The sequence below is a fragment of the Phascolarctos cinereus genome, unplaced genomic scaffold, assembly GCF_003287225.1.
Source record: "Phascolarctos cinereus isolate Bilbo 61053 unplaced genomic scaffold, phaCin_HiC Scaffold_2;HRSCAF=192, whole genome shotgun sequence".
Classification (NCBI taxonomy): Eukaryota; Metazoa; Chordata; class Mammalia; order Diprotodontia; family Phascolarctidae; genus Phascolarctos; species Phascolarctos cinereus.
The window spans coordinates 299,827,318-299,853,177 of NW_027555625.1; the positions used below are offsets into that span (position 1 = coordinate 299,827,318).

General features: G+C 45.1%; 1 protein-coding gene across 4 annotated transcripts in view; it reads left to right on the forward strand.

The window, feature by feature from the left end:
• NR5A1 (nuclear receptor subfamily 5 group A member 1) overlaps window positions 1–25,860 on the forward strand; it is a 49,728-nt gene that overhangs the window by 17,828 nt on the left and 6,040 nt on the right. For 3 of the 4 annotated variants that reach the window (XM_078150131.1, XM_020967587.2, XM_020967588.2), the window contains 2 exons: window positions 6,140–6,259; window positions 10,756–10,903. In XM_078150131.1, the coding sequence (XP_078006257.1) occupies window positions 6,140–6,259; window positions 10,756–10,903 (268 nt within the window). Of the gene's footprint in view, window positions 1–6,139; window positions 6,260–10,755; window positions 10,904–16,622; window positions 16,885–25,860 lie in introns of those variants that run through there. The other variant, XM_020967591.2, reaches the window with a different exon arrangement.

The following is a 25,860-nucleotide window of genomic DNA, read 5'->3' on the forward strand; positions in this document are numbered from 1 at the left end:
GTGTATTCTCCTGCCTGGCTGGCTCTGCCCACAGCTGGAGAACAACACAGGAAAGGATATGGCTTTCAAATCTTGGCTGCCTATACGGTACAAAGTGGGAAATTTACCTATGGACCATTGAGAATGGCTGAAATTTGGGTCTCCAGGTTGAACTCTCTCCACATATACTGATCTTTGGGAGAGACTCATGTAGGAGGGAAATCATGGGGTGTGTATCATGGCAAGGATCTGGAGGGAATTAGTGAGGGCTTTTTTACTAATCTTTGCCTCTGATTCCTCATTGTTATGTGAGAGTGGCCTAATTTATAAAAATTAAATTTATTTTTTCTATGCAAAAATCTATTTTCTCTTTCCTACCTCTTCACACCAATTGAAAAAGAAAAAACAATCTTGTAACAAATATGCCTAGCCAAGCAAAAAGTCCTACATTGACCATATCTAAAATATACACATATGTGTGTGTGAATGTGCACATACATGGGCTACATTCCTATGTTGGCTGTGTCTAACATATACATACACATACATGTTTATTGTATGTATGTACACATATGTGCAGATATGTATTGATTTGTGAAGGTATACATACATCTTTACACATGTACATATAATGTGTTATTATTATATATTATATATGTATGTACACATTGTTCCACTGGTTCTGCTCCCTTCACTCTGCATACCGTTCATACAAATCTTCCCAGGTTTCTCTGACCCTGGGGTCTTGAAGGCTGTGCTAAGCTGAGCTCTGACTAATCCTACCAACCTAAATAGGCCTGGGACAGGCTTGTTGATGGACTGTGCATCTGTGCCCCAGGACCAGTCTCATGAAGTATGGGACAGACAACTCATTGCTGGGTTGACTGCAGGTGGATGAATTTTCTGACCTCAGCAATCCTCAGGGGAAAACTACCTAGTCCTAGAAAGGTTGGTGCATTGGTAGAAGGAATCACTGTGCTATAGTGGAAAAAATCATTGGTGCTGGAGTCAGAGAACCTGGGTTCAAATCCTACCTTTGACAATGTGGGAACAACAGGTTAGGTAAGTCACTCTGCACCACGGCATTCTCATCTATAAAATGAAGGTTGAGATTAGATGGCATTTATTGTCCCTGCCTGCTCTGTATCTATGATCCCAAGAATTCCTACAGAAATGAGTCTTCGATGTGTTAAAGGAATGGGAATGAGGGGAATAGGGCAGTTGGGATCTTCGTACTGATAATGTTTCTGGCAAAGGCAGCCTGGCCTCTACGTGGTACTGCTCTTCCAACGCCTGGGCTAATTCTCTTCCATTCCCTGCCCCTCAGGCTGAGATAAGAAGAAAAGCAACAGGACCAGTACAGACACAATAAAGAACTTCCCAGTAAGATGGAAACTTCCAATAAGATGGAACGGTGGTTCTTAGGGAGCTGCTGGGAATGCCCATGCCTCCAACTTAGAGACCAGGGAGAAGGACAGGATGAATAACTTCAAGAGGGTACCTCTGGGGTCTTACACTTCATCTGTTTTGACGTGCTGCATTTTCTCTTTCTACACGTTTGTCCTAACCTTCTAAGGTGCAATATCCTATCACTGAGGCGGAAAATAAGATAGACCTCTGCACCCTCCTAGCTTTCTGAGATTCAGACTCTGCTGATTTCAGGCAGACGGGGGAAGGGGGGGTGCCTCCGTGGGCAGTGACTGTTTGTCTCCGTCCTATCAGTGTTTGCTTCCCATGCCAGCCAGGATGTTGTTGTTCCTGACCTGGATTGTAAACAGTGGGGCCAAACTGGGCTCTGGGGCTGGAGCAGTCTCAACTGGCTCTTGTCTGTGCTGATGGCTGCACAGCCACAGCTTCCTCTGGGCATGCAGGGTACGGCCTGATGTCTGTCCTGGGAAAAAGAGCCAGACTGAAGGCCCTATCTGTTCTCAAGACTGAACTGGGCTGGACTATGGGATGACATCTGTTCTTGGGCGGGGGTGAGGACCATGGCAGGTGCATCATTTTCTGTCTTAGATACCTGGGGTGTGGGCTATCATCTCCAGAGCCATGGGCTATCATGGGAGTAAGAAGGTCGGGGGGTAAAGGAGGTACCGGTCTGAGGGTATTCTTTGTCCTGGTCTCTCTGTGGCTGCTGGAATGGAAGTTGGCTGATACAGCCCTGGAGGCCTAGGCATGAACTGTGTTTATTAACATAAGCCATACTTCCTATCTGAAGGGAGACTGGCATGGAGTTTGTGGAAGCTGTGAGGTGGGGTCAACTAAGTCCAGAAATATTATAGGTGGGGGAAAGAAAGTCCCAGGACACCTGGGAATGCAAATCATTTCTTCTGTGAAGGACCCTGGCTTCTTTCACATGTCCAGGCCTCAGCTGGAGGCATCTAGAGGGCAGAGGTAGTAGGCAGACCCTGGGTTTACATAGCTCTGGATTTCAGTGCCGGGGGTGGGTAATAAGGTGCCATTCCCATGAGTGTTTCCATCCAGGAGAAGCAAGGCTTTCTGACCACTTTGGTGAGTGTTTTTTCCTCTTCTGTTGGCTGGGCCTTCCTGCTTCCTGTCTCCTTTGCCAGGGTCAGCACTGAGCCCAAGAAACACCATTCGTAATATCCTACGATATTGAAACATTCACAGTGTCCTGCCCCATTGGACACCATGCATAGTGTCATGCAATATTCTTAAAACAGCTATGCAGTTAAGTACCATCCTGGCCTACAAAATGCTCTCCCTATCCTGGCCTACATGCACATTCTTTCCTACCGGCCCACCGGGAACTTTATGGGGGTAAGCAGCCTATGAAATCAGAGGCTTGGATGAAGGTGAGGACAACTGGAAGGTTCTGCCCCATTCCTTTACATGGCAGAGCATCCCAGACCCCACCCTTCACTCTCTTTCAGGAGGGTTGTACATAATCTACTCCCCTGAACACATCTGTTACACAGGCAGCCTCCAGGAAGAGAGAGGAGTTTAACTCATAGGCTGTAATTGCTGACAGGACTTTCGAAGATGGGATGTCAGACCATCGAATGAATGTTAGAAGGAGTCTTAAAGAAAAGACATAGGACAGAGCATATTAGAGCCAGAGACAGAAGGACCCTTGGGACGTAGAACATAAAATCTTAGAGCTACCTCTCCTGAGTGACAGGTGAATGCTTATTCCGCTAAGGTTTTTGGGAGCAAATTCACGCTAACTTCTTATGTTCAAATGGCCTGCCCAGTGCTGTTGTGCCTAATGCTCAAGAGAGTCCCAGCCAATCTCCTTTCTGCTCAGACCCTGGGCAAACTCTGTGCTATCTTGAAGGCTGGAGAAGAAGGGGAGGGGGTTGGAAATAGAGCAAGGGAGGGCCATGGGGGGGAGGGTTATGGCTAATAGTCTCTTTTGACATTAGTTCACACTCCACGTCTGGCCTTTGAAGCCCCCCAGAGCCACGATTGGCAACAGATTTAACTCCCCAGATATATGGTTTCATTTAAGGGGCAGTAATTCTGTCAGTCTGTCTCTGACAAATGAGCCCCCTGCCTGCCACTCTGTAGGGCCAGCCAGGAGCATGTCAACCACCCGAGAATTACAGACCCGAGCTGGCCTTCGGCAAGGATACTAATCAGAGCATGGAGGGTGCAGGGGGCTCCGGGGGCTGGTCTGCTGTGAGAGGGCCTCGGCAGGCCAGGGGTGGGGGCGACGGGAGCGAGGTCAGCATGACATCCATAAATACCCTTGTGGAACGAGACGGGATGAGATGTGTCAAGGTGCGGGGGAAGATTTGCAGCCTCCCCTGGTCCAGAGAGGAGGACTTGTAGGCTGTAGGGAGTGGGGCTGGCCCAGGGGAGTGGTGGCCAACTTTGTCCTAGGGGCTATAAATTTCCATTTTTATATATATTTCGGAAGGGAGGTAGGGCATGTACACGGGGACTAGAGAATAACCTTTAACTTGAGCCTCATGAAGGTTAAACCAATTGTCTTTGGTTAAATGAGGGTCCCAGCCACCTGCCTTCTAACAGACTCATAGAATCATATAATGCTTGAGCAGACAGGGACCCTAGAACGTAGAACGTCAGAGCTGGAAGGGACCTCAGAACATAGAATGTGAAAGTGTAGGGTGGGCAAGAGCCTTTGAGATCATCTGGTCCACCTCCCTCCATATTTATAGGATGAGGAAACTGAGCCCCAAGGAAGGGAAATGACTCACTCAAGGTCTCTGTAAATGAATGATGGAGATAGGACCAGAGGCAGAGATGCAGTGGAGCCATTTCAGTCACGCTGAGCTGATTGTTAAATTTTCAGTGTGAGCATTTACACCTCAGAAGTCAGCAAATGTTGATGAATCAGGGCTTGACTTCTAGTTTTGTTGAGTGTCTTGACTTAAGAAAGTGGCGGAGAAAATGCAAAGAACATGGTAGATTAAACTATAACGTTTGTTAAACATTTCCCAGCACATCCCTGACTAGACCTCATCTCTTTAGACTCGCAGGCTAGTGATCTTTTCCATTTCATGCTGTGTTGATTGACTGAAGGCTCCATTTGTCCATCTCTTAATTAAGCATAGAAATGAGTCAAAATTGAAGCAGGAAAGTGAGCCTGAAATAAGTTTCCCTTGTTGTCCAAGGAATTTATAGGAATAGGTCAGTCACTCCAAACGTCATTATAATGGACAGGGATAGGGCTACCCTGTGAGAGACAGGATACCTGGGTTCAAGCCCAGCTGTGTGACCTTGGGGAAGTTACTGACTCTTTCTGGACCTCAGTTTCCTCATCTTTATAATGGGGCTAATCATCCTTCCACCGCTTCCATCATAGGGTCTTTATGGAGAAAGCTTCTATTATTATTTATATAGTAGTCCCTCTCCCAACTATAGTCTCATTCTATCCTCAGAGCCACCTTGTGTGGGAGACAAGGATTATTATCTTCATTTTATAAGGAAATTGAGGTCCAGAGAGAGGAAACGATTGATAGGATTCATGGCAGAGCTGGGAATAGAAGCCAGGTCTCCTGTTTCCCATCCCCAGACTCTTTGTCCTAAGCTAAGGAGGGATGGGGTGGGGCAGAACTAAGGTTAGGAGGAGTAAGGTCTGAGCTGGCTTTTGCCAGCACTGATCTCTGGGGCAGGAGTTTGTGTATGGTAGCTGTTCTGGGGCTTCCACATGCCTGGGTCACAGTGACCCCTTTCCCCTATCCTGGCTTGAGAAGATCTTTTTTATCTCCCATCTCATTCTGCTCCAGCACTAATAGCCCTGGGGGTGGAGGCTCCCTCTCTATCTCTAGGGCTCTGGCTCCAAGTTTCCCAGGTCAGACCCCATAGCATTATGGGGTCTTAACCATGAACCTTCTGCTGGCCAATAGGCCCCTGCTTCATGTTCTGTATGGCGTCTTGTTCAATTGTTAGAGTTGGGCAGTGGAAGAGAAGGGAGAGGCGAGATGGGGAAGGAAGAGGAGGCTGAGAGAGTGAGGGAGCACACGCTGTTCCCTCTACTTAGCACTAAACTCTGTCTAGGTTCAGCTTCTCCACCATGACAGGCAGGTAGGCGGTCTGACAGCTAGTCCTGTTAGATGTAAGGGCCTTAGCCACTGTGAGATGGCCATTTGTGAACAGTACATTCTCATTGGGAATCAGAAAGCCTGGGTTAATTCACTATGTGACCTTGGACTGGTTCCTTCCTCTGTCTGAGCCTTTGTTTCTTCATCTGTAATAAGAGGGATTCGAACCAGACCATCTCCCAACACTAATATCTCATAGCACAAGGTCCTTTGTTCTGAGGTCCCTTTTATCTCTAATATTCTATGTTCTGATTTTCTACTGTTCTGAGATCTTCCAAATTAATGGTCTATGTTCTCAAAGCTGTCCTAACCCTAACATTTCACGCTATGACATCCATTCCAGCTCTAACAAATGTTCTGTGTTATAAAGGCTGGGGATGAGGAGGAGTCACTGGGTCTAGGAGGCTTTGAATGTGGGCCTGAGGGGCTACAAGCCTGGAGTCTGAGAGGGGGCCTCAAACCCAGGTCTTTTGACCCCCCTGCTCTGGTCTTCCGTCTACTACATTACAGCTGCCACCACAAGTCATACCTCCCCTGAAGGCCTCTCTTGCACTTCTCTGGATACAGAGCTGGGGTTCACAGCTTGCGGTCTGCTCAGCTAATTGGTCGTCTCTGTGTCTCTGTGACAGGTGGCTGACCAGATGAAACTTCTGCAGAATTGCTGGAGTGAGCTGCTTGTCTTTGATCACATCTACAGACAGATCCAACATGGGAAGGAGGGGAGCATTCTGCTGGTCACTGGCCAGGAGGTACCACTTTTTCTTCTTTCTCACCACCTCCTATAATCACCTTCCTCATCCTCACCCCTGTTCTTGGCAATACTTTGGGGCCTGCCATTCTCTAGGACAAGGGTGAGGAACCTACGGCCTTGAGGTCACGTGTGGCCCCTCTAGGTCCTCAAGTCCTGCCCTTTGACTAAATCCCTGCTCTAGGATGTATATGCTGGGTGTGAAGTTCTAAAAGAGAAGGTTCCAGGCAGGAATAGAATTTTCTTTCAGTTCTCTGTTCTACTCCATTGGGTTTTTTTTTATTGTTTTGGCTATTCCCCTGTTCCAGATATTTGGGGTACAGCCCCTTCTATATGTCTCTACCTTTGTATATTCCCTCCTTTCCCCCTTAGCTCCAAGAAACAGAGGCTGGATTTCTCAAGAGAAGTTTAGTATGATGATTAATAATAATACTAATAGATTTCTATAGTGCTTTGTTTTTCCAAAGCATTATGGGTTTATGTGGGTTGTTTAGGAATTACTAGCCTCATTTTACAGATGAGAAAACTAAGGCTAGAGAAAGTGACTTGCTCAAGCTCTATCATGAAGTGAGGAAAGGAACCCAAGTCTATTGATTTCAAGCCTAGGAATCTTTCCATAACACTGAATAGAAGGACACAAAAGTGCTAACTGCCAAGTGGCGATATCACCACAGATCCTGCAACACAGACTATTACAATATGGAGTCTAAGAGCTGGAAGGGATCTTTGAGGACATCTAGTCCAATGTCTATTCCACAAATGAATCCCTTCAATGCCACGGCTCAGAAATTGCCATGGAATCTCCATTGCAACATATCCAGTGAGAGAGCTTATGCTCAAAGGGAGTCTAGTCTTCTTTTACCAAGCCCCCACCGCCTCCTCCTTTCTAACCTTACACATGGCAGTCTCAGAGATGAAGTCTTAATCCTTGCCAACATCATTTATCTCCCAATTTGGGGGTCTGACTTGGAAAAAAGAAAATAAATATGCATTGTGTGTGTGTGTGTGTGTGTGTGTGTGTGTGTGTGTGTGAATTATTGTATCATAGGGCAGCTAGATGATTCAGTGGATAGAGTGCTGGACCTGGAGTCAGGAAGACCTGAGTTCAAATCCAACCTTAGACACTTAATAGATGTGTGACCCTGGGCAAGTCACTTAACCTCTGTTTGCTTTAATCCACTGGAAAAGGAAATAAAAACCACTCTAGTATCTTTAACAAGAAAATCCCATAGATGGTATTGGCGTGCTATGACCCAAGGGGTCACAAAGAGCCAGACACAACTGAACAGCAACAAATTATATATTTAGAGCTGGAATAATGGATTTTTGAGGTCATCTAGTACAACCCTTTCATTTTACAGATGAAGAAACTGAGGCCCAGAGAGGTAAGTGATTTATCCAAGGTCATACAGAGGGAAATAAGTTGATGAGCTGAAATTTGAACCCAGGGTCCCAGGCTTGACTACAAATCCAATGTGCTTTCCAGTGTGTTTGTGAGAACCTTCTGTGTATTTGAGAGTATTTGGCATATTGTGAGTTTGTATATGTGTCTGTGGCCATGAGTGTACTTGTGGCTGTGTGGTAGTATGTATGTGGATACAAGTATATATATATCTGTGAGCTTAAGGTTGTGAATGTGTGTATGTGCATTCATGCGACATCCTGCCTGTGTGGGGGAGAGTATATACATTGCAGTGGGGTGTGTGTGTGTGTGTGTGTGTGTGTGTGTGTGAGAGAGTGTGTGTATGTGTGTGTAAGTGTGTGTGTGAGTGTGTGTATGTGTGTGTCTGTGAGAGTGTGTGTGTGTGTGTGTGTGTGTGCTTGCTCGCCCTCGCCAGCCTTCTTGGAGCCGTGTGGTGGAAGGAGCAGAGAGCTGCAGGCCTGCTCCAGCCCCATTGGCCCGCCTGACCCTGCTCAGGGAGCTGAGTCTGAGCCCAGCTCCCATTCACCAGGCACAATGATTCACAAACAGCAGCAAACGACGGCTCCGGGCTCTTTGTGCCTGGAGGACCCTTCAGACACTGGCAGTGTCAGCTCTGGGTGCAGCCACCGATGCTTTGGCTCCTGCCTGCCTCCGAGGCCTGGGCTGCGGGGAAGCCGAGGGGCGGCCGAAGAAGGGATCAGGGGAGGGAAGACCTCAGTACCGCAGAGCTGTCGCAAGGCCACTCACTGTCTTGCTCTAGGCCTCAGTTTCCTCATCTCCAGAATGAAAGGGCTGGATTAGATCTGTGGTTCTCAAACTTTGTGGTCTTAGAACTCTTTTGCACTCTTAAAAATTATGAGGACCTCACCCCCCAGGGCTTTTGTTTATGTGGGAGATATCTATTAATATTTATTGCATTAGAAATGAATATTGGTAGTATTATTATAAGCATAGTTTTGACTTTATAGACCCCCTGAAAGGGTCTCAGGCACTCCCCAGGGGTGGCCAAGCTGCACTTGGAGAATAACTGGATTAGATGACCCCCATCCAGCTTTAAAATTTTGCCTAGTTCCTATCTTCACCCTGGGAAGATTAAATTTAGACAGTTCTGGATTATGTACCGTTGGTAGGATTTCTCCCTGTTTCTCCTCCCCTTCCTTCCCATAGTCATCTGGGCTCGGAAAGATTGTCTATCCTGGAGACCAAGGTTCTAGTACCAGCTCCATCACTGACTTGATATGTGACCTACAGTGAGTCATTTCACACCTCTAGGCCTTCAGTCTCCTTTGTAATATGATGTGATAGAAGTAGCTTGGACAATTTAGGATGTTCTGGGATGGTGACCTCAGATTTTGTGGAGCATCCTAGGGAAGAGACATTAGCTGAAGAAAGAAAAGATGGAATTGAGAGAGAGAAGATGCCAAGGTATCTCCACTTCTTTGTCTCCTCATCCCACCCCAACATGTTTCCAGAGAATGGAGGCATTACCCTGGACCCTAGGGACAAGGAGTTCAGAACCTCAGAATGACCGGGTTCCCTACTGGGAGAAAGGGGATGGATGGAGAAGGGACCTGTCCTGGTCCCCTGTAGAACTGGATAGAGTGAAATAACCTCTTATGGTGGAAACAGCACCGTACTGAGTCAGAGGACCTAGAAACACTCCTAGGTCTGCCATTAACTCAGTGTGTGACCTTTGGTAAGTCAATTCCCCACCTCAGCAGCTCAGTTTGCATATCTATAATTTGAGGATGTGGAGCTAAATGGTCCCTAAGGTACTCTCTCACGTTAACATTCTATGTTTAGTTCTAACATTTTGTGTTCTGAGAGCTCTTCCCTAATATTTTATATTCTAATGACCACCTAAGTCTGTTCTTTCTAAGGTCCCTTCTAGCTCAAACATTCTGCATTCTTTCAAAAATAGACTTTTATTGAGATCTTTTTTCTCATATCATTTTCATTTCTGAATATCTATTCCTCTCTCTACTCTGTGAGCCTTTCTTTGTGACAAAGAAAAAAGGAGAAGCAGAGGGAAAAAAGCAGTTGAGCCAAATTAGTCTACATATACAGTCTGACAATCCATACCCAGAGTCAACTTAGCTCTGCAAAGAAAGGGCAGTTGCATTTTCTCATCTCTTCTTCCAGGACAAGCTGTTTTGTTTTATTTGCGTCAAACATTCTATATTCTAAGGGCCCTTACATCTCTAACATGTTCTTAGGTCCCTTTGAGCCATGACATTCTATGTTTCAGCTCAAATACTATATTTTAAGGTCTTTTTCAGGTCATTTGATGTTCTAGTGTCCCCTCCAGATTTTTTTTTTTGAGAGGGAGACTGGATCTCTGATTCCATTGGTGAAGGGAGTTCTGGATAAGGAAATGCCCTTTACCAATTCAGAAAAGCAGCTGCTCTGCAGAGGTCCCAAGAAGCGATGACTCACTGGTGCCCAGAGTCACACAGCTAGCATGTGTTAGAGGTGGAACCCAAACCCAGATCTCTCTGACTCCGAGGTCGTTTCTATCTATTTTGCACTGCTGCTGCCTCTCACTCCTCTGTCCCAGACCCAGTACCTAGAAAACTTCTGAGTGATTTCAAAAGAAATCAGTCAATGGATAACCTGACCTACAAATTCTCTCTCCTTGCCCTCCCAGCCCAGACCTGCTCAAGCTATGTCTGTGCCGTATCCAGGGACCGTGATTTCTAGAGGGGGTTGTGTGTTTGTTCATGGGTGGATGTGGGTGTGGAGGAGGGGCTGAGACTGTAATTTTCAAGTAATTGCAAGGAAAAGAGAATTAGGCCCTCTTGAAGAGGGGTGGTGGTGTCTGTTGTAAATATACCTGTTCAGATCACAGATTTAGAGCCAGAGGAGCTGCTAGAAAGAGTCTAGCCTGGATGTCTTCATTTTGTAGATGAGACCCAAAGGAAAAACTGACATGACCAACATTCTCATGGCTGGTCTCAGGCTCCAAATGCAGAGTGCTTTCTATTACATCACATCATGCAGTCCCTCCCCCTGATTTGACTAAGAGACCCCAGGTGGTTTCCTTCTGATTCTGAGCCTGCTTCCTTTCACTCCAGGTAGACTTATCGACTGTGGCAGCCCAGGCGGGATCTCTTCTTCATAGCCTAGTGCTTCGGGCCCAGGAGCTTGTACGACAGCTGCACTCTCTGCAAGTCGACAGGCAGGAATTTGTCTGCTTGAAGTTCCTTATCCTCTTCAGCCTTGGTGAGTGTGCAGCTGGGTGCGAGGGTGGGTGTGGTGGGACCAGGGTACTGGGTGGAGATGGGTGAGGTGGGGTAGTCGGATGAACAATGGAGTTAGGAGTCAGAAGACCTAGGTTCTAACCAGAGTTTATTATGAACATGGATGAGTTATTAACTTGTCTGGGCCTCAGTTTCCTCTTCTGTAAAATGAAGGAATTGGACTTGATAATCTCTAAGGTCCCTTCCACCTCTAAGACTTCTTCCAGTTTGAATATTCTGATTTTTGTTCAAACATTCTGCATCTCCTAAAATTCCTTCTAGTGCTAAGATTCTCTTATCTAAAGTGCCTTCCAACTCTAATATTTCATGTTTCTATGATATTGGAGAGCTATTCCCTTCCTCCCTGCCCCCCACACTCAGGGGTCATTGTTCACTGGAAACCTCAGCCATTTGGTTTCTTCTGGAGGAGTCAGGCAGGCATCTATCACCCACTGTCAATCAACCCTTCACAATGAGGTCTAGTTATTTACCTTATATCCACAGCAATTTAGCAAGGATACACAGATGGTCTCAGTATCAGGCCACACTACAGACATCTCTCTCTCTCTCACACCTGCTCCACCCCCCCCACCTTCTCAGGGACAGGGGGATGATCTGATACTGCCAAACATAAGCCTTGGCTGAGGACCCAATATGACTCTGCCATATTCCCAAATCCAGTGGGCTAACATAATTGTGAGTTATAAATGATTCTGGAGGGAGTTTGGGGATTTGCCATGAATGTCATGATTAGAGTTGGGCAGGGACATTCATTCATTCGTTCATCCATTCAAGAAACGTTTATTAAGTAACATTTTGTAGAACCTAACACCCAGGGCTGGGGAAGATGCAAAGTCTAGAGACGTGATTCCTACCTTCATGGAGTTTACCACTGAGCAGGAGAATAAGATACAAACACAGATACCTCGAGTATACAACATTATATGACAAATACATTGAAGTGTTATATTGAAGGGTACCATGAAAGGTTATCACCAAGTTGGGGGTGGGGGCTGAAGCTGGAGAAGACTTCTGGGAGGAGTTGGTGCTGAGCTGGCTTTCAAAGGCAAGGAAGTCATCTGGAGAAAAGGGGGAAGGAGGACCGAGGCAGAGGTTGGGGCAGACAAGCATAGACACATGAAGCGTGGGAGTGCTGGGGAGCTGACCTGTCCGGTTCAGCTGGAGGGAAGAGAAGGCTGGAAGTGTGGGTGTGTTGGGGGCAGGCACTCGAGGAAATAGATTTTCTTTCTTAAATCGATCAATTCTGTCTTAACACAGCTGACACACATAAACAGACACACCAAGAAACCACAAAGTGAGCTCCCTGAAAAGCAAAACAACACAAAGGGGTGTTTACCACTGATAGTAGTGAACTGTCCGCTTTTGTCATTTGCAGTTTGTTTTAAAAAACTGAACGCTGCTTGCTTTAAATTTTATGAGCCTGGGCAGCAACAATGTCACCCATTGTATTCAGCCGGACTTTTGTTGCCATTTCAATATTGTCTTCTTTTACATAGTTGTAGTCACGTGTAAATGGTTTTTTTTCCCCTCAGCTTTGCTCGCTTCCCTTGGTATCACTTCATTTCAGTCTTCCCATACGTCTAATTTTTCATATGTTATGTGCCTTTCCCAGCCTCCCAATCGGTCCCTCTTTTTTGGGACCTGTCCTCATATTTTCTTTGGTATAGAGGACACTCAGTGAGGAAACTCTCACTCTCACTACCAAGGCAGGTAAGCATCTGCTTAATTTAATTTAGAGAATTAGACAGTTGCCTGGGGCAGGTAGGTGGTATAGTGCTTACTTAGAATGTGAGACTTGGAGTCAGGAATACCTGGGTTCAAAGCCAGCCTCAGACACTTACCAGTTATGTGACCCTGGGCAAATCACATGACCTCTCAGCCTCTGTTTCCTCATCTGTAAAATGAGGGTATTAATAGCATCTACCTCACAAGGTTGTTGTGAAGATCAAATGAGTTAACATATTTATGTGAAGCGCTTTGCAAACTTTAAAGCAATATATAATGCTGTTATTTCATTATTTGTTTTACTAGTGATTAGGGTCAATATCCAGTACATGTTAAATGCAGGACTCCAACCCAGCTTTTCCTGATCACAAGGTTTCTCAGTGATAGGCTACCATTTATTATTACCTTAAGAACAATAATATCCCATTACATCAACATATCTCAATTTATCCAGCCATTCCTGAGTTGTTGAGCATATAGTTTATCATCTTTTTGCTATTCAAAATAATACTGTTATAAATATTTTTGTAAAGATCAGTTTTTTCTTCCTGTTTTAACCAGCTTGTGGGAGGGGGATATGTGTGTGATTATGGGTACATATAATTGAGAATGATTAGAAGGGATATTTATCATATGAGATTGTTTATAATCGGGCTTACTAGGGTGATTTGGATGTATTTATAATTGGATGATGATGGGGGTATATGTAGTGAAGGGGTGATTGGAAGGGAGGAAAGTGTGCGTGTGTGTGTGTGTGTGTGTGTGTGTGTGTGTGTGTGTGTTTTGTAAGGGAATAATTGTGTCCCATCTGCAACTGGGGGAAGGGGGAGTGACTAGATGACTTAGAGAAGGTAGAGGTTGTTTTCTAAGGATGAAAGTCTATGGCATGGGTGCGGAACCTATGGCCTCGAGGCCACATGTGGCTCTCTAGGCCCTCAAGTGTGGCCCTTTGACTGAATCCAAACTTCACAGAAGTGAAGAGGTTCAGAATAGCGAAATTACATGACTACAGTCACATGTCCTATTGATCAGTTAGTAAGTGAATCCACTTAACCATTGCATTTAATTTCCCACTACACTATATACATGGTTCAGCAGCAGGGTCTGGCCCAGAGAGGACTTCAGAATTTGATCAGTCTGCTTAATTTCCTTAAGTCTATGGGGAATGGTGAGTTCTGTTTTTCTAGAAGAACTACTTCTTATTTTGACATACCCCAGGCTATTGAGTAGTGATCAGAAATGAAGGTGCTAAGAGTGGGTGGCACATTGGAAATCACACTGAATGCAGAATCATTAGAGGATGAACACAAACACCAGTTCTGTCGCTATGTGACCTTGGACAAGTCACTTCTTTCCTTAGTATTTTCATCCATAAGATGGGGACAATGCTACCTCTGCTACCTTCCCATTGGGTTATTGTGAGGATCAAATGAAATAATGTCAGTGAAGATCATAAGATCATAGATTTAGAGCCAGAAGGGAACTTATAGGTCATCTAGTCCACATTTTTCATTTTACAGATGAGGAAGTAGGTAAAGTATTTTGTAAATCATAGCAACAACAATAATGATTTACATTTATATAGTATTTATTTTACAAAGTGTTGTATAAATGTGAGAGTATAGTATAACTGAAAAGAACACTGTATTTGTAATTTGAAGACATGAGTTGAAATCCCAGTTAAGGTATTTACTAGTTGTTTGTCCTTGGACCCCCCTGGGCCTCAGTTTCTTCATCTATAAAATGGGAGATTTTGATTAGGCTCCTTCCTATTCTAAATCATGTAATCCTAAATTATTATTATAATTAGCTCCATGCCTAGAATTTCCCTAAATTCCAGAAGTAAGCCATATAATTCCCAATCCCAGTAGAGTCCCTAGAGAGCACATAACTGATGGGGATGGGGAGACTGCCCTCAGGGGACAGGAGAAGATATCCTTCATAGATAATCGCCCTCTTCTCCCCTGTCCAGGAAAGAACTGTGGGGCATAATCACCTCAGTTGGAGGAGGTCTTTGGGCCAACTTGGGTACACATCTGCTCATCACCCTGGGTGCCGCCCTTTTGGGCTCCTGGCCCAGGACCTCTGTGTTTCCACGATTAGCTCCCTTCTGACCCAGACTAAATATCCCAGAATAATCGGTGGCAAAGAAAGCGCCTACTTGTCCCATCCCCCCAACTCAAATCCTTTCTCTGTCTCAACAATCTTTTTCTCCCTTTCTCTGGGCTTATAGTTCTGTAACCTGCTTCCCTCTCCCCTCCATCTCCACCTCCACATTTCTGCCCAGACTGATCTGATAACATCTGTTAGAGTCCCAGCTTCTTCCTTCCATCCTCCCACACTACCCCATTTCCTACTCCTGTAACTAGCTCTCATTCCTATAACACTTTAAAATTTACTATTAATTATTATTAATAGAATTGTCAACATTTCTATAGGGCCTCCGGTCTAGAAAAAAAAAGTTCCCCTTATCACAAGTCCACGAGGCATTTAGGGCAATGTTTATCCCCATTTCATGAATGAGGAAACAGAGATTCAGAATAGTAAAGTTACACGATTAAGGTCACATGTCCTTGATTGGCTAGTAAGTGGATTTAACCTCTGGATTTAATTCCCACTATACTATATATGGATCAGCATCAGAGTGTGGCCCAGAGGAGTCTGCTCAATTTCCTTAAGGACTTAGGTATCCTTCTATACCACATCTCCTCTTGTCCACTTTGGGTAAGTATTTCAGGTCTTCACAGTTTCTATCTTTGCCCCTAAGGCACTCCTCCAAGATGGAACCTTAGAATACAGAATTGCAGAGCAGAAAGAGACCTTAGAACATGAGAAGTGAAAGGGTCTTAGAACAGAGATCTAAGAGGTAGTTGGAATATTAGCCCATATAATTTTCATAGAATCATACCATTTACAGCTTGAAGGGGTCCTACATCATAGGCTAGAAGAGGAAAGACCTTTAGGCTATAGGGAAGGGAAGGAACTCAGAAGCCATTTCTCTCCAACCAACTTATTTTTACAAATGAGAAAAGCCCAGGGTGGTTAAGTCCAAGGTCACAAAGGCAGTAAACATCCAAGGTTGGATTTGAACCTGGCTCCTTTAATTACAGTCAGCAGTCTATATTTTACCTTTCCTGATATCCCAAGGGTGAAATCTCTCTCTCTCTCTCTCTCTCTCTCTCTCTCTCTCTCTCTCTCTCTCTCTCTCTCTCTCTCTCTCTCTCTGTCTCTCTGTCTCTCTCTCTCTGTCTCATCTACCTATCTATACACGTACACATACATACACATATGTATATATATATATATATATATATATATACATGTATACACATGCAGATATGTATACACACATATATAATCTACATCTCCTATGAAATTTTCTTTAAGTTGATGACAAAGCCAGGACTAGAACCTAGATCTCCTGATTCCTAGCCCAAAACCTTTCCAGCATTCCACACTGCTAAACCCAACCTCTCCCTGTTACCCCTTCTCCCACCTATCAGAACTTAGCAAACTTGTGTGTGTGTGTGTGTGGGTGTGGGTGTGGGTGTCTTCTGGACCCCTAACCCCTTTCCATTTTTCCCCCTGGGAAGCCGGACTGGGCAGTCTCTTGGTGGGCGGTTTGGAAACAGGTCAGGGGTTGACCCAACTGGGGAGGATGAGCCCATAGCAAGCAGAGGACCTGGGGTTGTATTCATCTCTCCCTGCCTCCCCCTCCCCAACACCCCGCAATAGCACAATCGGAGCTTGCCTTCACGCACTGCACAAGGGACAGCCATTTGGTGTCTAAATAGATTTCTCTCCTGAGCAGGTAAAGAGGCTTAATTAAAATTAGGACCCCTCTTCTCAAAATAGCAATATTTATGGAGACGGCCCAGGGTAGCTTTGTTCTACAGAAGGGCTTAATAGAAGCTTAATGGATTGACCTAACATTCGATTTCATGACTCACATTCAGGGAGCTCGGCGGCAGCAGGCGGGGACCGGGCGGCTTTCAGAGCGCACATTCCCTTAAGCGTTTGCAATTTATCAACAGCTTCTCGCCAACAAAAGGCGTCTTGAATAGCAGGCCCACTTGAGGGTACACACATCATCCCAGAGGCTGGAGATGTGTGAGGGGGGCCATTGTGCCCGACAGCCTTTGCAACTGTTTCTCTGTCTCCCAATGGAGTGAGTCAATGTTATTTGGACAACATTCTTTATTCCTCGGAGGAATGAAAGGATTATTCAAATATTCAATTAAACAGTAAAAAAAAAAAAAGGTTTTTTTTTCTTTTCCCCTGAGAACCTCAGGCGAGTTCATCCAGCAGAACTGCCTATTGTCAGCGGCTGCTCGAAGGGGGGGCCTGGGTTTGACATCTATCAATATAACTTCTTTCTCTGCTGCTGACACCCACTGTCACCCTCTACAGATAAAGAGCGGTCCCCAAAGGCAGGAGGGGATTGTGGCAGATGCTCAGCTCCCCCCACCCTCCTAGGCATGGGAGGGGTGAAGGGAAAAAGAGGAAGAAGAGATGAATTGGAGAGGGGGTGATTCTGATCTTTTGACCCCTTTAAGCCTTCCCCTACCCAGGTTTTGGCCTGGTGCTGAAGATGGCATTTCTAGGAAAATGGGTCAAGTGGGAAGAGGGTTGTATTCAACAGCCAGGAGGCCCCAGTGAAGCATCTCAACTTATTTCTAATAGGTATGGCCATAGACCAGTCACTTACCTGGTCCATGCCTCAGTTTCCTCATTTGTAAATGTGAGGTTTGGACTTAATGGTCTCTAAGGTCCCTTCCAGCTCTAAATCTATGATTCTACTGTCAAGTTAATTTACATCTCTGGGCCTCAGTTTCTCCCATTATAAAATGAGGGTAATGCACTCTGTAGGGTTGTGATGAAGGCATTATGGAAGTGGGAGTTATTATTAATATGGCCCTTCCAGGCAAAGGTGTGAATGGTGACCACCTTTCACCTCCGTTGGGGGACCATTTGATCTATGGGTCTGTGGAGCAATAGCATGGTATTAGGATGCCATTTAGCCTCAAATAAAGAAGACTTGGGGTTGGGGTGGGGCTGTGCTCTATGTTTTCAAGTATCCCAAGGGCTCACCTTTGGAAAAGGGGGCAGATTTTTTCTCTTGACCCCAAGAGAGGGCAGAACTAAGACCACCGCATAGAAGTTCTACAAGTCAGAGGTTCAGGCTGAAGCTACACAAATGACCCTTGGTAGGAATGTTGAGGAGGGGGTTCTTGTTTCAGGTAAGGACTGGGCTAGACAGCCTGGGATCCTCTTTAGCACAAATATTCTAGCTTGAGTATTCTCTGTTCTAACACTGTGTTCTAAGGTCCCTTCAATCTCTGGTGTTCCACATTCTATTTTCTGATGTTCTTTGGTCTGAGATCTCTTCCAGCTCAGATGGTTTTTTTCCCTCTCACAGTCTGTGTTCTTTTTATTATTACTATGTTAACTTCCATTGACAAGTATACATATTATATAAATAAGAACAAAAAAAAAACAAAAGCAAATAGACTATAACAAAATGAGTGATTGTAAATGATTGTACATGTAACTATAAACTTGTTATTTACAGATTTTTTTAAAAGCCAAAATAATTTTACCGAGGTAGTAACAAAATTGCCCTGTTGTTTCTGTGACCTGATTCCTCTCTATTTATCTGGCTTTTGTGGCTGTTATTGTTGTCTTTATTTACATGGAAGTCATTCTATGTTCTTCCAGCTTTAACATCACATTTTCTAATACCTTGTCCAGTTGTAATATTCTATAGTTTTGTGTTCTAAGGTCACTTCCAGTTTCAGTATTCTATGTTCTCAGGTTCCTTCCAGCTCTAACATTGTGTCCTAAGATGACTTCAGGCTCTGATGGTGAAAGGTTCTATGGCTTGATGCTCTTATTTGACAGGCTCGGGGGTGGAGTGGAGGTGGCCATAGAAGCTCTGCCCTGCTTCCTTCCAGTCTGTGACCATGGATGAAGGAGCCCCACATGGGACGGCTTGACCTGTCTCGTTCCCCCTGCCCTCTGCCCGGCAGGATGTTGTTCCCTGGCTCACTTGGGTGGTGGTCCTAAGCAGTCCCCACTTGTACCCTCACCTCACTGGGCAGATAGACAGGCTTGGAGGCAGAAGGGGGAAGGATTTGCTCACAGGCCCTGATGACCCTAGGGGAATAGACACTCAGGGCTGAATGCTCTACTAGTCCATATCACCTTGAATCCTTCTGTGGATGATATTGGTGCAGGGAGGGAGAAGGTACACGAGTCCTACGTCATCATAGCGTAGCAGAAAGAGCATTGATTCTGAAATCATAGGACCGGGTTCTAATTCTGCTCCTGATGTTTACTACCTGTATACCTGGGCCAATCACTTTACCTCCTTGTGCCTCAGTTTCCCCCCCTTTTTTTTTAACAAAATGAAGGACTTGCAGAATTGGACTAATACCCTTCAAGCTCAGATATATGATACAGTGGTCCCTCTTGGGCTGTCTGCTGGAGCTTGTGAAGGAGAGAAAGGATTCCTTCTGCTGACCCCACTAGAGAGTGTGGGTGATCAGCATATTTGCACAGGACAGCTGGAAGAGACCTCAGAGCTCATCCGAGAGGGCACACATCCCCTCATTTCAAGTATGAGGAATCTGGTCCCAGAGAGGGGAACTTTGTCTTAAGCTCTCAGGGCTAGGAAGCGCTAAGGTCTGAACCAGAGTTCGTGACTCTTTCTGCATCACCAAACGGCCTCATCCCGATCTTGTTTCCATCTGCCAGGGCTTTGTTGCTGTTGCTACTGTTTGCTCCCCGCTTTCTTCAGGGAACAGTACATTTCCTCAAGATCTTCTAGGTTAGGCTAATGTTGCTATGAGCCCTGGGGGGGGATGCCCCTTTGGGGCAGCACCTCTCTAATAGATCTGCCACCTCTGGGCCCCTCTAAGGGCCAACAGCCTTCTCTGACTGTGTGACCTTGGAAGAAAGGAAGAAAACAAACATTTATTTTTTTTAGGCAATTGGAGGTAAGTGACTTGCCCAGGGTCACATAGCTAGTGAGTGTCAAGTGTTTGGTCTGAGGCTAGATTTGAAATCAGGTCCTCTTGACTTCAGGGCCGGTGCTCTATCCACTGCACCACCTAGCTGCCCCCTAAAACAAACATTTATTAAGCAACTATTATGTGCCAAGCATGTGGCTCAGTGCTTTATAAATATCACCTCATTTGATCCTTATGGCAACCCTGGTAGGTAAGTGCTGGTATCCCCATTTTACAGGTGAGGAAACTGAGGTAGACAGAGGTTAAGTAACTTGTGCTAGGTCACATGGCTAGTGAATATCTGAGACTGGATTTGAACTCAAGTCTTCTTGACTTCATGCACTGTGCTCTCTCCACTGTGATACCTAGCTTCCTTCAGCCAGTCTAGGACAGGCACTTGGGACATGGGGAAGATAAGGCTGAAGGTTAAAGGGCCTGGGTTTGAATATGACCTCTGCTGCTGCCTCATTGTGTGACCTTGAGCAAGGCACCTTCCACGGGCCTTTGAGGAAGTGGACTTATAAGTGGCAGCAGAGTAGAAAGAAACTGGGCTTTAAGCTAGGAGCATGAGGTTTGAATCCAGGCTCCAGTGTTCGCCGGTTGTGTGATCAAGTTTCTCCTTTTGTCAAAGAGAGCTCAAGCACACCTTACAGAGTTGTGAGCAAAGTCCTTTGAAAACTTTTAAATATTACAGAAATGTGTGTAGTTATAAGGATATCTTTCAATGCAGAGTTTGAAGGGACTTTGGAGATCATTTAACTCAACCTTCTCATTTTACAAATGAGGAAACTGAGGCCCAGGGAGGGTTAGGAACTTGCCCAAATCTGTATAGGTTGTAAATAGCAGAGTTAAGAATATTATTAAACAATGTCTTTGTAATGCCTAATTATTCATATAATTATATTATATTTAAATATGATAAATTGCTCTAATAATTTTATATCATAAAATTACATATACACCAATACTTCAAAGCTTGATGATTTTATCAGTGTGGGCATGCCCTCCACCACCTCAGATTACGACCCCTCTGTAATTTGGTAGGTGTTCTGAGAGTTTCTGTGGCTGTGAAATTTATTTTGCTGGTGGCTAACTTTTAATGACCCTCCTCATTCTTAGCTAGGCAGACATACAGCCTGTCACTGACTCCCCATTGGGATCCTTCTAGCTTTGTAGAACCTGGCAATCAATCAATCTAGAATCAATTAAGCACCTCCTAAGTGCCAGGCCTGGGCCTCCCAGGGTTGTGGTGAGGATCAAAAAAGATAGTATTTGTAAAGCATTGAGCCACTTGCCTGGCATGTAATAGTTGCTTAATAAATGTTTGTTTTCTTCCTTTCTTCCAAGGTCAGAGTGAGAGAAGGCTGTTGGCCCTTAGAAGGGCCCAGAGGTGGCAGATCTGTTAGAGTTGGGGTGCTTCCCCAGAGGGGCATTCCCCCAGGGCTCATAGCAGCATCAGCCTGACCTAGAGGATCTTGAGGAAATTTGCTGTTTGATGAAGCAAGCAGGAGCGATAAATCCCTGGGAGATGAAAGGGGGGAGGCAAATTAAATGGTTATTGCCCACAAAGAGCTTACATTCCATCATAGAAGACAAAATGTGTGTGTGTGTGTGTGTGTGTGTGTGTGTGTGTGTGTGTGTGTGTAAAAACAAACAAAAATTCAAGGTAATAGGGCAGAGATACTAGTTCCTGGGGGGATCGGAAAAGGCCTTCCTGTAGGAAGTGGGGTTTGAGCTGAGCTTTGGAGAAAACTAGAGATTCTAAGAATCAGAGCTGAAGAAGGAATGCATTCTAGGTATGGAGATGGAAATGGACCACTGTGCATGAAGAACAGTAAGGCAAGGTGGGCTGGATTGTAGATGAAGGAGATAACGGTCATGTGTACTAAGTTTGGAAAGGTAGTTTGAGGCCTAAATAAACGAGTTTGCATTTGATCCTAGAGGTAATAGGGAGTAATTGGAGTTTGATGAGCAGAGAGTGACCTGTGTTTTAGGGAAATCACTTCAGCAGCTGTGTGTAGAAGGGATTGGAGCAGGCAGGCCAATTAGGAGACGATTGCAACAGCCTGGGGGGGGGGGAGGGCTGATAGTCTGAACCAGGGATGTGGCTGTGAGAGTACAAAGTAGAGGATGGATGTAGGACGTGCCCTCTCCGAGCTTCTACTCTGCTGGTAGGACCTTCAAAAGCCCAAGTCACCTCCACACCACAGTGAGGCTGTTGAGGAGGGCTATGGGGGAGGAGATCCTGTCAGGTTTAAATACCCTCCTCCCCTGAAACCAGACCTTCATGCTAGGCCTGGAATAGACAATGGGAAGAGGAAGAGGAGGAGGAGAAGAGGAGGAGGAAGAGGCAGAGGAGAGGAGGAGGAGAAAAGAAAGAGGAGAGGAGGAGGAAGAAGAAGAGAAGAGGAGGAAATGAGGAGGAAGAAGAAGCAGAGGAGGAGGAGAAAAGGAAGAGGAGAGGAGGAGGAAGAAGAAAAGAGGAGAATGAGGAGGAAGAAGACAGGGGGAAGAGGAGAGAAGGAGAACTCTGGATAACTCGGTCAGTAGAACATCACACTTCTGATCTAAAAAGGTCCAAATTTCAAGCTTGGGTTTTGTGTGGAAGTCTCTTTCCTTGAGGCAATATGTTGAAGAAGAAAGAGAATTGGATTTGGAGTTAGAGGATCTCAGTTCAGATTCTGGCTCTGCCAGTTACTACTTGTGTGAGCCAAGACAAGTCATTTAACCTCATCTGTAAAATGAGGGGGTTGGGCTAGGCAGCCTCTGAGATACCTTCCGGCTCTAGAGCTATGATACATAATATAATAGTATTAGTAACTGATGTTTATATAGCAACTACCATGTGCCAGGCACTGTGCTAACATGCTTTACAAATATTATCTCATTTGCTCCTCACAACGACCCTGGGAGGTAGGGGGCTATTATTATTATTCCCATTTTACAGATGAGGAAACTGAGGCAGACATAAAGTGACTTGCCCAGGGTTGCACAGCTAGTTAGTGTCTAAGACTGGATTTGAATTTAGGTCTTTCTGACTCTAGGCCAGAAGCTCTACCCACTTAGTTGCCCAAGCTATGATTATACATACATATATATGTATGTATATACACATATATGCACATACATACATACGCATATATATATGTGTGTATGTATGTATATATATATATATGTGTGTGTGTGTATGTGTGTGGATGGATATGTATATAAAATATATATATAAAAATATATATGTATATGTTTGGACTAGTGATTTCATTAGTATAGGAGTTCCCTACACTAATAGGGTGAGGAAATGATTTCTACCAATGTGGACATGTAACTGCTTTACAAATAATAGTCTTATAGACTTAAGTGGGGACATTCAGGGGTTAAGTGACTTGCCCAAGGTCACACAGCAAGTAGGTGACCTCCAACACATACCACATCCCTGACTCTGAGGTCAGTTATCTACCCAACCAACTGAGCTGAATAAAACCCCCATTTTGCTACCTTACTACAGAGAGAATTGTGGTTCAGAGACAGAGTGGTTTGCCCTTTTAAGTAGCAAGTGAGCTGAAACTTGCACCCACATGTTCTGACCCTAAGTTGAGTCCATAGTGTCAGGTTACCTGGGGAAGAAGGTGACATTTGGCTTCTGGAAATACAGAAGAAGCCCTAGAAATTCCTCTTGAGCTGCTTAGGAGTTTTATTTTGGTGGAGAAGGTAAATTGAGCTTCACTAAACCCACCTAATATGCAGAATATTGGGGTGGACCTGGAGAGAGCTGGAAGCAATAGGTCCTGTGTCTGGGTTGGGTGTCTTGTGGGAAGGATCATTGGACTTATAGTCAAAAGGTCTGGGTTCAAGTCCTGACTCTCCATTTACTAGCTATGTGACTACTGGCAAATCCTTTCCTATCTTTGAGCTTGGATTGCTAAAGAGGGAGATGTTTTTGCCCTACTACCTCATGTGGCCATGTGTGTGAAGCTCTTGAAAAATATAAAAGTACTACTACTACTAACTTGCTAAATTATACATATACAATCCTCCACTGATATCTACCGTGTCTCATGGTGGCTCAGACGTGACTGGGTTTTCAAAGGGTTCTCTGCCAGCAGAAGATGAGCTTGGCCAGGATGGCTTCAAGTCTCCACTGGCAATGGGCTGGGTACCTGTTGTCTGAGCATCAGCCTTGACAAGGGCAGAGAGCTCATGAAGTTGTCTTCCTAAGGCCCTACAGGAGGGAGCCCGCAGATCGATGAGATGCATGGAATCATCACTCTAGAGCTGGAAGGGATCTCAGAGGCCACTGCGAGTCCAACTCCATCATTTTACAATGAGTAAACTGAGGCTCAGTGATGTTAAGTGACTGCCCCAAAGTCAAGTGGGTCGTAAGTGGCAGACCCAGGATACAAGCTCAGGTCCTATGACACCAGTTCAAGCTCCAAGTTCACTGCTACCTCCTTCGTTTCCTCATTTTACCATCTGGGACACTTCAGCATGGAGGGGAATTGACTTGCCCAAGGTCATGCAGTGAGTAGAAGAATTTAGGTCTTCAGGCTTATTCTGGTATTCTTTCCACAACATCACACCTCCTATGAACTGAATTATATATATTAATATGTAACTGAATTACACACTGAATTATATATATTAATAATGCTTACTCCCATTTATGGAGAGTTCTGAAGTCTGCAAATCTCACTCCTTACACTTAGCTTTTTTTGTTGTCGTTCAGACTTTTTCAGTTGAGTCTGATTTTTCATGACCCCACTTGGGTTTTGTGTTGTTTTTTTTTTTGGCCAAGACATTGCAGTGGTTCTTCAGCTCATTTTACAGATGAGGAAACTGAGGCAAAACAGGGTGAAGTGACTTGCCCAGGGTCACACAGCTAATGAGTGTCTGAGGCCAGATTTCAACTCAGGAAGATGAGCCTTCTTGACTCCAGGCCCAGCACTTGATCTACTGAGCCTACTGGTTGTCCTTGTGCTCAGTCTAGGTTACATAGCATCAGAACAGGGATTCAGACCTAGATCCCTTGACTCATGTCCCATCATTTTACAGATAAACAAACTGAAGACTCAAGAGGTTACGTGCCCAGTCCTATCTTTATTTTTAAAATTTTATTACTAAATCTTAGATGAGATTAATAATCATTTAATTTTCTAGTTTAATTTTAACTTAGTAACATATACTCATAAGCCATTTCTTAGGGTGGGAGGGGGCCCCACTACCCTGAGCTGCTGGTTAATGCTGTGAGAGCCCCCTTTCTTGCTTGGGTGGTGTTGGGCCCTAGGGCTAAACTACAGTGTGTGTGTGTGTGTGTGTGTGTGTGTGTGTGTGTGTGTGTGTGTGTGTGTGCACGCACGCATGGGGAGGGGAGGGCAATACAGGGATCAGCATCTGGGGGGCACCTTAGCCTCCTGTTGCTTGGGCTCAAATTTCCCTAAAAGCTGTTGTGGAAGCCAAGGGCCTTAGGCAGGCGTTGTGGGCGGGCAGGGGGATCAGGGTTTCCATGATCGTTGAGCTCTCTGGGCCTCTTCGGCGCACCTGAGCGTTAGGAGGATTAGAGTTGGAGCTTTGCCTGAGGGGTAGAGACCAGGCCGATTCCATCTGAGAGGCTCGGGCTCCCCACGCTCTCCCTTCCCCTCCTTCCCCACCCCTCAGGAGGGATGTAAACATAGGCAGAGGTGAAAAAACACCTGATCATGGGCTCTAGAGTTGGAAAGGTCTTCAGAACATATAACGTTAGTGCTGGAAGGAATCTTAGAACATAGAATGGTCATCTAGTTCAATTTCTTCCCTATTTTTTTCCAGGTAAGGAGACTAAAAAGCCTAAAGGAGGCAAATGACTTGACAAAACACACATGTAGTAAGAGTGTGGCTGTAATTTAAGGCCAGTTCCTCTGACTATGCATTCATTGCTCATTCCAGGTCATCATTCTACCTGGTAGTACAATGGGTACACAGCAGCGATTCAAATCCAGCCTCAGACACTTACTAGCTGTGTGACCCTGGGCAAGTCACTTAACTTCGGTTTGCCTCAGTTTCCTCAATTGTAAATTGGGTAGCACCTGCCTTGAAGGGTTGTTGGTAGGATCAAATGAGATATTTGTAAAAAGAGCTTATCACACACAGTGCCTGGCACATAGTAGGCCCTGTATAAATTCTTATTCCCTTCCTTTTCCCCTTCCTACTT